The following is a 17,453-nucleotide window of genomic DNA, read 5'->3' on the forward strand; positions in this document are numbered from 1 at the left end:
AAACACAGAAGTATTATAAAAATATGTTTTGTTTTTAATCTCTGGTGTGAGGATATAGGGCTGCTTCAGAGTGTCTGAAGAAGTAGCTGATATGATTTGCTTCGTGCTCTAGCAGAGGAGTGGTTTTTCGAGCTACAAATAGTTTCTGCAATTGTGTGGTGTTTTGTTTGGAATTCTGGAAACTTTTCAGCGGGTCTATAAATGCTAGAGCCCTGATAGGTGGAGTTTGTGGGTGGTGGTCATTCAGGTGGGTTGGTTGTAGTTTGTTAGTAGTTGTACTCAAAGGAGAAATGAAAAGAAACTAGATTGGGAATCTTTATCTCTCTCTCTCCCCCTCTGTCCTTCTTTCTCTCTTACGTAATGATATGGGTGAAACCAGGAGAGGGGCATAAAGGGTGGGAAAAAGAAGAACTCACAAAGTAGCAAAGCTACACACTCTGACATTGCTTTACTTTATCTCTTAATATACCCCTCCTCCAAAGCTTTGAGTCTATCTGGGGTGAGGTGTAATGTGATAGTGGAGGTGAGGACAATTAAACATAGTTTCCACGGTCCAGTGGCTATAGGTAAGAAACCCTTTGATTGAGAGGCTTTGGCCCAGGTACTGTGAGATGCAATGCTTGCCCTGGCTTTGGTTTTTACACCTTGATTTTGGACTATAGCCTTTGATTCCCACATCTCTGCCTTTGAACTCCCCCTAAACCTTGAGTTAGGGGACATGTAAGCCCTTCCTCATGGAAGGTCAGGTTAATTTTCCTGTCTCTCTGATTTTTATTGTGACCCTGCCACCTCACAATGCTCTAGGAAACCTTGAAAACTGTCTCTTTTCACCCAGTTTGGTTTAATGTTCTCAGGGAGATTGGCATTGTTAGAACCCAGAAATTCCCACGGTCCAAATCCTTTTTAAAAGCTGTCTATCTATTTAAAGTTCATGATGGGAAGAGTAAAAGAAAAAAAGAAAAAAAAAAGGACTCCAAAAACAAGGGGGGCACAAGATAGGAAAAAGACGGAACTAGTTTGCTTCTAAAAAAGGCTGAAACCGTATCTTTCCGTGGCCTTGTGTCTCAAGCCCCACATATTTTTCTTTCCCTTTTAGTAGTTTGCAATCTGAAGTGGAATTTTATTATGGGTTATTTGGATGATCCTTTTCAAGTCCCTAGCCCCCAAAGCCTTTGCTCACTGGACAGCATGACACTGGGGCTCTTCATGCTATGGGAAAACGAATGGACCCAAAATAAAGCAGCCGTATCTCTTGGCTCCTCTGGACTCCCCACCGTGTTTCCACAGCTCTGAGCCAGAGACCAGCAACACTGCCCTGTGAACAACAAAACCCATGATGAAGGCAACAGGAGTCAGAACGCTATTCACGGCAGGAAGCCCGAGCATCCGGTGAGAAATAAGAAGTAGAGAGCACAGGATGCGCCCTGGGTCAAGGGGACGTGAAAAGCCTGGAGTCTTTGTAACCTGCTCTGAGCCAGAGCTGTGGTGTTGTGGCAAGCGCAGCAGCACGGTTCTCAGTTCCCCTTCGGCACGGAGCCGGGGCCAAGCTCCAGGTTCCAGTGGCTGCTGCTGTCGCTGTGGGGGAGTCTAGCCTCCCCCAAAAGGAGACAGAGCAGAATGGCCACCTCAGCAGGTTTGCTGTTGCTGCTGCTCCTGGGCCAGACCTGGGCAGGAGCTGCTGCTGATTCTGAGGCTGTGGTGTGCGAGGGGACCGCCTGCTATACTGCCCACTGGGGCAAGCTGAGCGCCGCTGAAGCGCAGCATCGCTGCAATGAGAATGGAGGCAATCTAGCCACGGTGAAGAGCGAGGAGGAAGCCCGACATGTCCAGCAAGCTCTGGCTCAGCTCCTGAAGACCAAGGCGCCTTTGGAAGCAAAGATGGGCAAATTCTGGATCGGGCTCCAGCGAGAAAAGGGCAAGTGTACGTTCCATGATTTGCCAATGAAGGGCTTCAGCTGGGTGGGTGGTGGAGAGGACACAACTTATACAAACTGGTACAAAGAAGGCAAGAGCTCCTGTATCTTTAAGCGCTGCGTGTCCCTGATACTGGACCTGTCCTTGACACCTCACCCCAGCCATCTTCCCAGGTGGCATGAGAGTCCCTGTGGGAGCCCAGATGCTCCAGGGAACAGCATTGAAGGTTTCCTGTGCAAGTTCAATTTCAAAGGCATGTGCAGTCCCGTGCCCCTGGGTGGCCCAGGACAGGTGACCTATACCACCCCTTTCCAGGCCATCACCTCCTCCCTGAAGGCTGTGCCTTTTGCCTCTGCAGCCAATGTAGCTTGTGGGGAGGAGGCTGGGAGTAAGAGCTATTATTTCTTATGCAAGGAAAAGACTCCAGGTATATTCCATTGGGGCAGCTCAGGCCCCCTCTGTGTCAGCCCCAAGTTGGGCTGCGGCTTCAACAATGGGGGCTGCCAGCAGGACTGCTTTGAAGGTGGTGATGGTTCCTTCCGCTGTGGCTGCAGGCCTGGATTCCGACTGCTGGATGACCTAGTAACTTGTGCCTCCAGGAACCCCTGCAGCTCCAACCCATGCACAGGAGGGGGCACATGTCATTCTGTACCCCTCAGCGAAAACTACACATGCCACTGTCCCAGGGGCTACCAGCTGGACTCTAGCCAAGTGCACTGTGTGGATATCGATGAGTGCCAGGATTCCCCCTGTGCCCAGGAATGTATCAACACTCCTGGGGGCTTCCAGTGTGAATGTTGGGTAGGCTACCAATCCAGTGGCCCCAAGGAGGAGGGCTGCAAGGATGTGGATGAATGTGCCGCTGCCCAAGCACCCTGTGCCCAGGACTGCGTCAACACTGATGGCTCTTTCTACTGCTCCTGTAAAAAGGGCTATGCCGTGTCTGGGGAAGACAGCACCCAGTGTGAGGATATAGATGAGTGTTTGGACTCCAGGGGAAGTCCATGTGATACCCAGTGCTTCAACTCAGAGGGCTCCTTCAGCTGTGGCTGCCTGCAAGGCTGGGAGCTGGCTCCCAATGGAGTCTCTTGTACCAGGGGCACTGTGACTTCAGAACCGCCGACCACACCTCCCCAAAACGAAGGCAAAGGTGACAGAAAGGGGAGTACTGTTTCTCTTACTGAAGTGTTCAGCTCTCCCAAGGGATTTGAGGAAGTCTCCAAAGGAGCACACACCACAGTGGGTCCCTCCCTTCAACTGGATACCTCATCTGCCTCTGTTCCACTAGAAATATCAGTCCCTAGTGGGGCATCTGGTGTCCGGATGGAGCTGGGCACACACCTCCCCATGACATCTGGCCACAGCAAGCCCACCCATGAAGATTCTGTGGCTGCACACAGTGAGGGTGACACCGATGGCCAGAAGCTGCTTCTGTTTTACATCCTGGGTACTGTGATGGCCATCTCAATCCTGCTGGCTCTGGTCCTAGGGCTTCTCATTTATCGTAAACGGAGAGCCAAGAAGGAGGAGATAAAAGAGAAGAAGCCCCAGAATGCAGCTGACAGCTATTCCTGGGTTCCAGAGCGAGCAGAGAGCCGAGCCCAGGACAACCAGTACAGGTAAAGAAGCCGAAGGTTCCTGGGGTGGGAAGATGTGGGCTAGGAGGCACAGAGCACAGTACTGAGAGGCAGAGACAGAAGCATTCAGCTGGCCATCTGATGGTCAACCCAACTTGAGCAGCCCAGTCCAGAAGGTGCCTATCTGTCCTAGGAGTGCAGGTGGGGTAGAGGCAAGGGATTCAAGGTTGCAGATGGAACAGGGTTCCTTGGTTTCCCACGTTGTGATATTTTGTCTTCCACAGCCCAACACCTGGGACAGACTGCTGAAGACAGTGCAGCCACAGAAAGTGGCACAGTCAGCCGCCACTACCTTCAGAGCTACCTTCCTGGATGGGGGGAGACACACATCATTCTGAAAGACTGGACTGGACTCTCAGCAAAAATTGTGCACCTTCCTTTTAAGAGGCTGATGGGGGGGGGCAGGTATTTTCCAGGTGCATTTGATATGCCTAGTATCAGCGTGATGTGATGTGATGTGATGTGTATGTGTGTGTGTGTGTGTGTGTGTGTGTGTGTGTGTGTGTATTTTTGTGGACATTGATAGGCCTCACTCATACACCCTTTTCAATGGTTTCCTCTGGTTCCAGATGAGGGCATGAAGAGGTACAGGGGCAGGGTGGGGTGGGAGGTAGGGAGACAGCTTCAAAGGCTTTTCTTATCTGTTGATTTATCAGAGAAGAAAAGGAGCTACTGGTGCTAATTAGGATAGAAACAATTCCTTCCCTTCTTGGGCTAGAAAGGAAAACCAAGTAATTATTTAACTATGTGACAAGGCTCTACCCTTCCTATGGGGACTTTTTCAGGATGGCTGCCTTTGTATACATTTGCCTTCAGGCATTTCCCTTCCATCCCCCCCCTCAGTATTGTTGAAACTGTCAGAATGAGAGGAAGTTCAACCAACTGCTCAGGGAGTAAGCATGCCGGAAGTTTGGCTATGTGTCCCCTCGTTCTAAACTTTCTGACAGTCCTGGGCTTATGGGCAAGGAAAGTTGGAAAGTTGCTTCGAGTGAGTCGTCTTTGTAAAAGAATAATCCAGAGGGAGGTGTCAGGGATTGGTTTAACAAAATGTTAACTCACACTTGACTATTGAGGAACAATAACAAAACCCCAAGAACAAATTGTTTTTGAGCTGGCACAGGCTCCACAGCTTTACCCCTTTACACCATCCCTAACTGGGAAGCTGGGACTGTTGGCTTGGAAAGCTTCAGCAGGCTTCAGTCTGTAAGGAAAGCACGTGCGAGCCAGGTGATGGACTTTGCTTTGAGCACTGTCCTTTAAAAGTAGCCTAGGCCAGTTCACAGGAGTGCATCTGGAAGTCCTGAAACCCTTGTGGACGTGGCACGCATCAAATCAAAGATTAGTCACATAGAAGGTTCTCTTTTTGCTTAAAAAGGGAAGTACAGAGGAAAGGGAAAGGGGAAGAGAGAACAGATAAATTATTTTATAACCGTTAAAACTGCTGAGAGACATTTTATGACTGACATGTTTATTTCAAAGTGTACATTTGCAAAAGTGTCTCTTAAGTTTTCTGCAGGTAATGGTGTTGCAGCTGCACAGGTCCGTCTGGGGCCTGGATGGCAGCCTGGGTGAGTCACCCCAGTATCTCTGGAAGACCTCGCTTTGAGAAGGGAGGTTTCTGGCTGCCTCTGCTATTTGAAGAGCTGAGACTTAGAAGCAAGTCAAGCAGGGGGTTCAATCTTTGTTCTCAGACCAGGGCATCCTGCTGTTTCTGCTTTCAAATGCAACCATCCCTCAAATTGACATCCAGGAAGTAAAAATGAATAACATAACGACCCATTTTAAAGCCTTTAGAGTTAGGGAAATCTCTCTCTCTCTCTCTCTCTTTTTTTTTTGTCAATTTAAAATATAGATAAATTCATTAAGGTTTTTCTGTTGTTGTTGTTTTGTTTTGTTTCTGTTTTTGAAAACCCAACATGGTGGATACTGGGAGAAAGATGGAACTCAGTAGGGTGCCTGAAATTTGTGCATTTAAAAATCAACTCACCAGTGGCTTTAGGTTGAAATCTGGGTGTTTGGAACCTAAGGGAGATCAAATCTGTATCTAACAGGAAATAAACTTCATTGGCCACAGGATCCCTGGCATTAATTAAGCCCAACCATTACAGGGAGGCCTTCATCAGCCTTTCAGATGAATTTAAATCCCTGGCAGTATCTGACATACTGACATGAACCCAAAGGTAGCACTTTCACCTTCAGGTCTTCAACTGCTCACTTGTACTGCTTGAGGTGAGGAACATAACTGTGTCCAGGCTCCCCATAGCCTTGCTTGGTCTATGCTCAGGTTGCTATGTGGGATGTAAACTGACCAAGACCATTTAGGGTCTAGACATGAAGCTCCATTCCCAACACCCTCAGGGGCACTTGATCCACTCTGTGGGACCCACAGCAGAAAAGGGATTGATGAGGAACATATTTTCTCAAAGTGTGCTTTCAATATCAATCCCTCCAATGGAGGCAGAGCTTTCTCATGTATTGACCTACCAAAGCCTTGAGCAGAACCATACTTCATGTGATGAGGCCAATGAAGCCACTCACTGTTCCTAAATGGGCGCTTTATTCTCTCATCTGTTCTTGCTGTCCTCGTGTTTGAGACTGGAAAATTCTGGTTTAGAGCATCTAAGAGGCCAAGCAATAGGTAGTGAACTTCCATTGTCCAAAGGAGACCAAAGGCTAAGCCTTCCCCACCCAAGTAATCAGTAAGCAGAGACAGAACAATCCCCAGCTTGTGAGGAACAGAATTTTCCTAAGTCCAGACCTGGAAAAAAACAAACTCATCTCCTCCTACTCTTCATTTTGCAGAGAATTCCAGAAGCCTTCAACCCTCTCTTTACTTAATTTCAGGTGGCCGTCATTGCCTTTTCTGTTTTATGTGGTACTGGCGATAAAAGCCAGTGCCTCAAGTATGCCAGACTCCTCATGCCAAGAGCTATACCCATAGCACCTTGGTTTATTTTTTGTTTATTATTAAAAAATAGGTGATGCAACACCCTTCCTCCCCTTAGTAATTTGGAGAGTTAAAAAAAAAAAAAAACAAGCTATCCAAAAAGAAATGTCTCAGGAGTGACTCCTGAACACTATTTGTAAAGGAAATCTAGCCCAAATTTCCCCTGGTATCCAGCATGGCTTTGATGCAAAGCCAGATGTATCCATTTTCTGGCTTTGGTGACCACCACCATCACCATCACTGTCATAATCACCACCATTATCATCATCACCTTATGATGGTGCTGTGTATCCTCGTGGCATTTGAATAGTGACAGTAACTGGATGAATCCCAACCAGGCTCTGACTGAGGGTGAAAGGCCAGAAAAGAAGAGAAGCAGAAAGAAGAGAAGCAGGGTGCTTTCCTTCAGCCTCTTACCCGGGGAAAATACCAGCAAATCTCTGGGAAAGTCTATCCTGACACCTTCCGCAGAGTATTAGAAAATTTGGAATGAAACGCAAATGTCTCTGAGTATGTGGTTCTGTTCACTGTGCAGGACAAACTGCTAAGGAAATGAATTCTTTTTTTCCTCATGAAGTTTTCCTCCTCTTTGATTTTCCAACCATGAGCCCTGTGTAGACTATCATCAACCAAACTTTGAATAGGTGGATGGGATCATTAGGTCCTTTTGTTTCAACGCTCTTTTCCCATAAATATTTCTGGCAAAACTAAAGGAACAGAGAAGAGATTTGACCAAAAAAGGGGAAAAAGATTACTCAATTCAAAATAACATATTTTTTAAAGCAAATATAGGAAAGCCTTTTCCTATTATTTTTCTTCTTAGCTTCCCCATTGTCTAAATCAGGAAAACAGGAAAGCATTGCTTTCTAGCACCTGCAAAATGGCTTCATGCCCCTGCATATTTTTATGTCCCTCAACAATAGATTTAGCATGGGAATCTGATACAGACTGCCCTGAAAACATCTGTGCCTTCCCTGGCTCTCAAACCCAGGTTTTGATTCTGTGTGATTTGTGAAACTTATCAACCAAACAGGAGGATAGACACACCCCAATCATCCATGTATTCAACAACCAGACACCCCCAACCCTCATAACCTCTCACTCAAGGACTTATTGAAGACTGCCTCACCTTTTGACCTGTTCTTGACAGAACCCATCTATTTCAGGTGGGAAACCTGGATTTTTCCATTCTTCTCATCTTACCTGCAATGTGGCAAGTTTTAACAGTTTTAAACTTGTTCTCCCTCTGGGCTGAGGTTCATTTGCAGATGTGGGGTGCGGGGGGGGGGAGGGTCTAAGCTTGAACTGTGTGGTAGCCAGTTTTGTTCGCTGTTGTCAGTAGAACATTGTAAATGTTGGTGTCACCCTAATCCCTCAGTGAGAAGGTAAATATTTTTACATATGTGCATTTGGAATCTATCTCATGGATCCTGGACTTGTGGGATGTTCAGCAGGAGTGACTTAGTCCTCTGGTTAGTGTTTCCCAGGCTGTGAGGAGGGGAGGATCATAGGGTGTACTTCTCCTTAGAGCTACAATGTGACATTCTAAGGGGAGATTCAGGGGTGCCTTTCAGAAGTTGTAGCTTTGTCATGCTTTGAGCTTTCTGTTATGCACCTGTCCTAATAAAGTCTGAAAAATATTTCTTTTGAACCTGTTTCCATGTCATTTGTGACAACTTAAAGTATATGGCAGAATGTCATTTGTGATTATTAAATTTATGTTCCCTTTTTCAAAGAGTTACCTTGATGGCCTTGTTTCTGCAAGTCTCTCCCTGGAAGAAATGCTAGTATGGATCTCTGTTGGTGCCGTTTCTCAGGGAATGCCTTTGGGGCATGGAATACAGACTGAGACTTCACTGCAGGGGGACAGTGTCCACAGCAGCTGAAAGCAAGCCCTAGTCCTCCTTCCAGACTTAGCGTGCTCATTCTGGTCACCATGGTCACCCTTAATTCCCAGTATCTTGTTAATTGCATGAATGATGCCTGGTGGAGGATTAAACACAGCCAATTGGTGCGATGTGGAAAACATCTCCCATAATTACCACAAAGCATTATCACAGCTTTGTCAGTGAAGCTCCGTTGGTTTACTTAACTAATTGGACAGGCAGACAGAATCATTGCCTGTTTGGCTTCAGAGATCTCGCTGAGATTCTATGTTGTTGGAAGCAGATGATAACTGGTGATTTTCAGATGGTGTGCTTGGTGAAGAAGGGCTTAAGTGAGATAAAAGGCTCCATTTTATAATGCTAATGGAACAGGACAATTTCAATAAATATCCATTGAAATTTAGTAAAGCGGATCTACTAGCAGTTTAGCCGCTAACAAAATACATTGTGAAATCTCACCTTATTCTGAGACTCCCAACACACACACACATGCACACGCATACACTTCTACAAGTGGAAGTACATGCTCACAAACACAACACACACAAATTCCATAAACAAACATCTATAAACATAGACACAACAAATAAACACCCACAAACATATGATTTTAACACCTGCTTTGTGATGAATCAACCAGAAACCAGTGTTCCCTGGTTGGGGAAAGCTCATGAACAAAAATATCACCTTTGAATGGTGGCATCTTTTGGTGAATGTAAATTACTCAGAGGTCAGGTAAATCTGTCAAAAGTGATTTCCAAAGTCCTGGATTTACAGAGTCACTTGTATCTGTGGTGCATCTTCATTGTCATCAGACACCTAGATTGAGACTGAGGAGTCATGTGTATATTGTAGACATTTCATGGTCTTCTGTTGAGTTGAGTGAGCACGCCAAGTTCTCAGCCAATTCTTAAATATATTTGGTAAGAAGACAAAGCAGTAGAGGAAAGGGAGAGAAGGAGAGGAGAGAGGAGGAGAGGAGAAAAGAGGGAAGGAGAGAAAAAAGAAGAAAAGGAGATGGGAAAGAGACAAAGAGGGAAGGTGGGAAGGAAGCAGAAGGAAGAAGAGAAGGAAAAAGAACGTGAAGGGGCGGGGTTGGACCCTGCTGTGCTGATGGTCACTGGGCTTTATCACATCAACAGGTGAGGATCTTTTCCCTTCAAAGCCACGTAGACCATCTTGGCCACATCTGAAGAAAAGCAAAGCTATTTTGGTGGACCCTCACGGGGACCAGCACTGGTCTGGTGTTCACATCTCCTCCTGCTGAAAAATACAGCTTCTCTTGTCCTAATAGGCTAAACACCTGTTCACATGCAAATGTAAGAAGGCTAGAGCTGAGCCTGTGGCTTCTGTTACACTGGATCCTTCTAGGTTAAAATACAACAGTAAAATAGTGAGATGGTAATTAAAAAATAAGAATGGTGATTTTTTTCTATTTTTCTCTTCAAGATCTTGCCTCCCCTAAGATTACGTATAGAAACATTTTCCTTTGTTGTCTAAAACATCCCCTCCTGTGCTATAGAAGCATACCATGCATATTCCTTCTTCCATCCCTACTCCAGTTTGCCCACTGCTTCTGACCCCTCCAGCCCTTGCTGGATAGTCTCCCTTCTGTGTAAGGGTCTCTCAGAATCCCCCTGGGTTTTATCAGTTTTGTTTCTATAAAGACATGTGTTACAGGAGAAGCATGGAGGAGATGACTGAGGGAGGGTGGGATTGGGAGGGGATGTGGGAGGGGGCCACAACTGGGATACAAAGTGAATAAACTGTAATTAATAAAAAAATAATTAAATTAAAAAAAAAAACATGTGTTGCTTAGGTGACTGATATGTACCTAGTATTTTGCTTTCTTTGCCAGTAAGAAAAATATAATTGTTGGAACCATTTCCTTCAAATTACATGTTGTCTGACTTTAATATCTATTAAATTTAATATAAATTATTGTTTTAATTTTCTCCTTTTAGTGTCACTTTGTCTCAACAGAAAGCTACTTTCACTTTATGGAGACTTTTTCTTTTCTTTTTTTATCCAATCAGAGATCTTTGTTTTCCAGTGAAGTCACCCTATTCACATTTTCAAGATTGTGGGCACCTGGAGGCTGATTGTATACATTCCCTTCACAGTGATGCCATACTAACTGTGTTTCTTCTATTACAGTGGTTCTCAATCTGTGGGTCACAACCCCCTTGGCAAACCTTTCATAACAGTAGCAAAGTTACAGTTATGAAGCAACAAGAAAAATAATTTTATGGTCAGGGATCACCACAACATGAGGTACTGTGTTAAAATGTTGCAGCCTTAGGAAGGTTGAGAGCCACTGATCCATTAGAAGGCCAGACCTACTAGGCTGTCCCTACTTTTGCTCTCTAATATGATGTAGCCGCCTAGACCAGGGATGGACATGAGGTGTTACTGTGTAAATCAAAACCAAATGTGTCACTGACTTGGAGGTGGCATACTGTTATGAGACAGCATGAGTCTTCTCAAGGCCTTGAGGATCTTGTTGGATGCTCACATACTATCCACGAGCCTTCCCAGATTACCCATCTTCTGAGGCCCTTCAGCTGCCTCTCCACTGGCTGCTCCTTTGCCTTGTAGCTACTTGTGGGAACAACCCACATTCAAGCCTGCACCCTGCTTACCTGGACAGTGACTATCATGGCTACCTGGTCTCCAGGTCTTTCCATCTCAGCTCCCTTGTCTACCCTGACAGGAGGATTCAGGCTGTATCATCATGGAGCTAGCTCGTGGAGAACCGGGAGAGGAGTAATAAGGTTGCTGAACACATGGGGAAACTATGCAAACGTATATGAGGTATAACACTGGATGACGAGCTCCTATAGAGCAGTGGTTAAGGAATGCGCAAGGTCCAGCACTCCCAGGGGACCAAACACTGAACGCAGTGACTCTCCCCTGTGGAGCAGTAAGGTCTCTGAGTGCAGATGAGATCCTGGCCAGTGGAATCTGACCTAAGTTCGGGCACCACATCACCTGTGTTCCTTTCCCTGCTCTCTAAGCCCTGAATCCCTAACTCCTTCCCTTAGGGCATATAAGTCTTCGAGGAAGGAATTGGCTTTCAGAATTTCTCTAAGGGCTCTCACCCACAATAGGTAAATAGCTGTGTGTCCTGACTTCCTGAGCAACTGTAAGGCAATTGGGAGGGCAAAGGCTGTGTTGTTATTGTACCCTAAATCATAGTCCAGTCCCTGTAATAGTTGGACAGAAGGCCAGCAGGATACAATATTTCATAATATATTATTAAAGCAGTATGGGAAAAATCATCTAACATTTACAACTTATTAAATATTTAAGTAGCATATATTTATTAAGCAGTAGGCAGTATTTCTGCCCCACCTCCATAGACAGGGACATTGGGGTAGAGAATTTCACAATCTGTTCACAGAGGTCAGATGCCGATGTAGAGTATTCATACAATAGGTTTCACTACCTCCTATTAAGCAGAAACAGGAACATCATCTGGGAACTGTAATGTGAAAAAATTTGTCAACTGCTCAGTCATGGAACAGGCTGGCCTTTCGGGCTTTTGGGACAGACGTGGGAGGTTGGGCAACATGCGCATTTTGACAATGTTTTATGTTCAAATAAACATACGTGTGTCTATACAGCCCCATCATCCAAACACATGTGTGCGAAAGGCACTCTCTGAAGTCCCCAGAGTTATTACACACACTACAATGGGCTTTGTCTGACCCAAGGCAGATCCCATGATACTCCCCTTTTCCCCAGGATGGCCTTCCTCCCTGCCTTTGTCAGATGATATGCATGTGTGTGGTAGTGAAGAGGAAGGAGAGGAAGGGAGTACTCGCATTGCCCTATGGTCATACCTGGCCATCGGAAGCTCAGTCAAACCTGGGATACATGCTGCTGGGAAGGTCAGCGATGCTCTTAAAAATTAGCGCCTAGTTTCTTAAAGAGCTAAACATATCTTTACCATGAATCCTAGAAGTTTTGGGTGGGGTGGGTGGGGATGTGCAGTGCTGGGGATTGACCCAAAGTTCAATCTACCTCTGAGAGACTCACAATCCAGCAATTCTGCTATTAAATCATTATATGGTAGAAATGAAATCATGGCCTATGCAGTCTTGACTATAGACCTTCATAGGAACTTTATTTGTAGCGCTACTACCTGAAAGCCATTCAGATAATCATCAGCAGGAAAATCTAGACAGCCCATAGATTATCTACAGAGGGGAACACTCCTCACTAGAAAATGTCACATAGTTAATGAGCAATCAAGAAAGATTCAGATGTACAAGGAAAGATAGACACTTAAAAGTTAAATTGTATTAAATTATTGAACAACAAAAATTATGATAAGAGAAGCAGGCAAGTGATTATGTGAGAGGGGAGTAAGGCTTAGTGTAAAGAATCCAAGGACCTTCGTGGGCCCATGGACATATGATATCTTGATCAGATGTTGCATACATGGACATTTGCATTTGTCAAAACTCCTTAAACCCTAAATGGAAAATGGGTGCATCTTACTGAATATAAATGATAGCATAATAATATTTATTTTTAAAATGCTGCCTGTCAATGTATGAGGAAGATACAGGTTTATAAGATATGGCCTGAATCTTTTTTCTAGAGAAGTAAGACCTGGTTTCCCCAGAGGTAGTAAAATGTGAATGACTCTCTTGTGGGTTGGCCTTGTGCTAATGAGAGACCAAAAGAAAAATTAGCAGCTATTATTAAGACCTGAAGTAGGTGGGTGGAGAAGTCCAGTAATGCCCTGAAGGGAAGGACCACCTTACTGCATTCTTTCTCCACCCACTAGAGGTACAGTTGCTAGGAAACTGGACCATCCCCCTAGGGAGGGACACCAGATCATTAATGGCCTGGGAACCTTCCTATAGCCAATGGATTCAAAATGTAGCATTTTGACCAATAGATGCTTGCCAGGCAGGAATCGCCCCTGCCTAGGGCATGCTGGGATGGACCAGAATCTATAAATGACCCAACTAACCTGGGCACGGGGCGCTCGGCTCCCACCGCATCGGAGGTAGGGGTGTGTGGGCCCAAGCTGCAGCTTGTAATTTACAATAAAAACACCCTCATGTATTTACAGCGGAGTCTGTTTATTCCTGGTCTTTTTGGGTTCGTGAACTGAGCAGAACACTATCTCAATTTTCCCTATTTGTTGTTCCTTGCCCAAGCCTACAATTCAGCATTAATGATTGTGGAGAGACACTCCTGTGACCCTGCTGCCAGGAAAGCCTCCCAACAGAAAGTAGCCTAGTGATCAGGGAGCTCTTTAATTATACTAACCTCCATCAAACCACTCAAACTCATTCTGAAGGATCTTCCATTTGCTCCATTGCCATCTTCTCCCATGTCTTGGCTTCGCCAATGTGAAGTGCTGGCCTCTTTCTTTTAAGTCCTTTTACGTTTCCTTCTTAGATGCAACCAATCAGTCCAGCCCTGCTCTTTAAAGGAAGCTTTGCTATGGAGACTGCCTTTACTATTATTAAACTTTATAAGAAAAAAACAAAACAAAACAAAACATGGTCAAGCTTCTGGTAGAGTCCACAGGTGCCAGGCTTGAAGTGGAACTGGGTTAGGTGATAAAGTTGTGGCTTTTCATTAAGAGGGATTTTGGGCTTGTTTTGTCTCCATTGCGTAAAGAAGACCAGATGCCCAGTTTTACTTTAATGCTTGCTGGGACTGGATTGGATGCCTAAAGGATTTGTGGCTGAAATTAAGTGACGTCTATTAACTTTAATTACTTGTTGAATGGTCTTCAGCATGAGTTATTTACTCTTTGGAAGCAAAGGAAAAGATGACTCATTTGGGCCTCATTATTTCAAAATCTGGAGTCATATTGAGTTGGAATCAACCCATGCATCAGCTTCACAAACAAGGAAACAACCAAAAAAATATTTTTAAAGGTTTGTTAGAGGAAATTAGGTTCATAAGTAGGCTAAGCTGCTGGCTTACTGAAAATTCTTCCGGTAGGACATTTACCACTGTGTTTACACTTCCATATATCTATTAAAAGATGTATTATAAATCAATAACATACAAATATAGAAACCATTGTATGTTGTAGAGATTTTATTCGGGTTCTGATTATATGTAAAAGCTATATTTAACAGTGAATTCACTTGCATCTGATAAAGTCTAACGGTCAAAACACTTGTTTTTGTTTGGTCTTTTTCTTAAAATGAGACATTCAGAGTATCCCAGTGAGGGCTTCCGCAGTGGCTCTTTATTGTGCTTTGTCTCTGTGGTCTTCCATCACCAGTGTCATCAGTCTCATGCTTGCCATATAACGTCTATATTTCTGGGTCTCATGCAAAGGGTCCACCCACTAAGGCACTCTTCATAGAATCTTCTTTGGGAGGGGTGCTGGGCAGAGAGCTTAGCAGGTAGGAGAACTTAGTGTTCTTGCACAAGATCTGGATGTGGTTCCCACTACCCATGTAGGAGCTACATCTATCTATAATTCCAGTCCCAGAGGCTCCAATGCCCTCTTCTGGCCTTTAAGACCTTTGTATGCATATGGTGTACATATATACACCCAGACATGTACACACATATGTATAAAACAAATAGATGATTTTTAAAGAATTTTTTAATTCTTAAAAATTATATGCATGGTACACCTGTATGTAGGTATGGGCATGTGAGTGCAGAGGGCAAAGGCATTGGATCTCCCTGGAGCTGGACTTGTAGGCTGGTGTATGCTGCCTGATATGGGTCCTAGGAACCAAACTCGGGTCCCCTGGAAGAGCAGTACAGGCTGCAAAGTGCTGAGCTGTCTTTCTAGCCTGGTTGCTTTGTTTCTAAAGCACTGTCTTGCGGTGGTGCCCAGACTGGATCCAAACCCAATCCTCCTTCCTAGGACTCTTGAATTCTTGGATCACAGGTGTATATACGCCACAAACCCTTGTTAACACAGAGCTCGTGCACTCTGTGGGTTTTCACACATATATTCTACCACAGCAATATTAGACATGAGTTTTAGTGGCATGAATGTCTTCTGTACTCTGTTCTCTGTTGGGAGCCACTGTTTTAGCAGCTGCTTTGATATTTAAATCTCAACGGAAAGACTGGTTTTACCAGGCCTTCACTGGAGTCAATAAAGAATTTCCAAGTCCATCTCCTTTTGTTTGAGACAGCAGGTGGGATAGCTTGTCAAAATCACACCTCTTGTTTCACCTCCTTGTGAATTTAACTCATTGTGTTGAGCTGCTTTTACTCTGGCTTAAAAGCAGTGTGAAATAAAGCCAGGTGTCTAGTCTAGTCTCCACTAGAGCCTCTTGGAAAGGTCCCATGTGTTGTGTGTTAGTTTATTAATTTTAATCCTCACTCCCGGCTCAAGAACCGTTCGACTCTGCTGGCGGACTCTGGCAGTTCACTCATCCTGTTCCCATTGAGAACTATGCTTTTGTTTACTGATTGTGTAATTTTTTTCAGGAATGTGCCTTGCATAGTGTGTAGCATTTTCAAATTGCCTTCTTCCACTTGGCTGAGTGCATTTAAATTTCTCTAGCCATTTCTATGACTTTATAATTTATTGATTTCATTCACTAGCTAATATTGTCAGTTATCTACTCACCGACTGAAGAACATCCTTGCTACCTTGGAGTTTTGACACTCTACTAAAATATTCTCATACAGATGTCTGGATCTAAGTTTTCAATTCATGTAGACAAATGCCAGCAGATGAGTGAATGAAATAATAAGGGTGTGTCTAGTTTTGTAAGGAATGGCCAGCCTTCCAGAGCATCCAAGTTCCCAATGAGATAATATTGCTATCTATATATTTTGCTATCTATATCTCTTAAGATTTGGGGGTCATTTTTTACTCGGGTTGTTTGTTTTCTTACTGTTCAGTTTTAGGAAGTCCTTGTGTACTTTGGACACTAGTCTTTTCTCAGATAGATATTTGGGAAACATATCTTCCAAGTTGTTGGTGGTTTGTCTTTAAATTCTGCTGGAGCCCATAGGCAGAGTCTAACAGTACCTGAGTGGGGAGTGAGGACAAATCACAGTACACAAGGGATCATCTTAAGAGGGCTGTCAGTCTGACTGAAGCAGCAGCTGGTTTATTCCAGGTTTCATTATTTATAGGCAAAGCAAAAACAAGTTACATCAATACAAAAAGAAAATGGTATGGAAATGCCTAACTTTTCAAAAACTACTTCCCCAGGTAAAAACATAACAAAGCAGCTTAACAAGCAACTCTCCACACCACAGTGTGAGTCCTAGTGATCCAGCTCAGCTTGTCAAGCTTGGCCGCTTTAGCAAGAGGCCATTTGCGTCCAGGTGCTGGAGGCTTCTGGATTACCTGTAGCATCAGGGACTATCCAGCTAAACTATAGACTTGGAAAAGAAAGGCAGGCACACCTTTCCTGGATGTCTTTCAGTATCACCCTGTGAGTTTAATATTGAGCTTCTGGGCCTGTCTCTCAGGCTGGCTTTCTCTGTAGCTGCGTCCCACAGCTCTCCACAAAATTCACTCAGCACTGTCTCTCACAAAACAGCTGTCTTTAACTCTAAGTGTATTGTACTGTGCACTTTAGTGTCAGAGTTCAAATGAACTGGAGAGAGCACTGAAGTGTCAGGTGGTAGAACAGTGAATATAGAAACTGCAAGCCAAATAAAAGCTTTAAGTACAGTGTTGCTGTATGCGCAAGGCTGAACCCAGGAAAATTGCTGACTCTGCTGATTGACTCCCTCGGTGAACAGTAGGCCATCAACTGAGAGTTAGGTTTGAACTTATCTTGGCATTGAGGGAGTTGTGAAGAAAAACCTTCAGTGCTCCACAGACCTAAATTTGTAAGGAAGGTTGTGGGAGGAAAGGCAAGGAAGATTAGAGCAGAAAAAAAAATCTGCACTAACTGGAAGAAGACATGGCTGAAGATTTGAAGAAGACAACCCCAACTCCTTGATATAGGCTTCATCCTCATTTTGAGAGAAGACACTGAGCTCAGGGAGATTCAACATTCTAGAAAGGCAGCCAAGAGTAGAAATAGTTGCTTAGGTCGAGCACATGGCCTATCTCTGTGTAAAGTGTAATGCTTTGAGGTTTATTCATGCTGT

General features: G+C 44.4%; 2 protein-coding genes across 2 annotated transcripts in view; one reads left to right on the forward strand and one right to left on the reverse strand.

Annotated features, from left to right (window-relative positions):
- Sstr4 (somatostatin receptor 4) overlaps positions 1–17,453 on the reverse strand; it is a 154,683-nt gene that overhangs the window by 111,072 nt on the left and 26,158 nt on the right. The window lies entirely within an intron of this gene.
- Positions 1,482–8,149, forward strand: Cd93 (CD93 molecule). The gene is made up of 2 exons (XM_055602590.1): positions 1,482–3,533; positions 3,776–8,149. Exons 1-2 carry the CDS (start codon positions 1,618–1,620, stop codon positions 3,798–3,800), a joined length of 1,941 nt encoding a protein of 646 aa, XP_055458565.1. The 5' UTR covers positions 1,482–1,617; the 3' UTR covers positions 3,801–8,149.

The sequence above is a fragment of the Psammomys obesus genome, unplaced genomic scaffold (genome assembly GCF_907164565.1).
Source record: "Psammomys obesus unplaced genomic scaffold, mPsaObe1.curated_primary_1811, whole genome shotgun sequence".
Lineage (NCBI taxonomy): Eukaryota > Metazoa > Chordata > Mammalia > Rodentia > Muridae > Psammomys > Psammomys obesus.

Excerpts from the sequence above, each read along its gene's own strand:
- Cd93 (XM_055602590.1), top strand. The coding sequence starts at position 1,618 with ATGGCCACCTCAGCAGGTTTGCTGTTGCTGCTGCTCCTGGGCCAGACC. Across the intron at positions 3,534-3,775 it reads GCCCAGGACAACCAGTACAG|CCCAACACCTGGGACAGACT; the intron begins GTAAAGAAGCCG and ends TGTCTTCCACAG.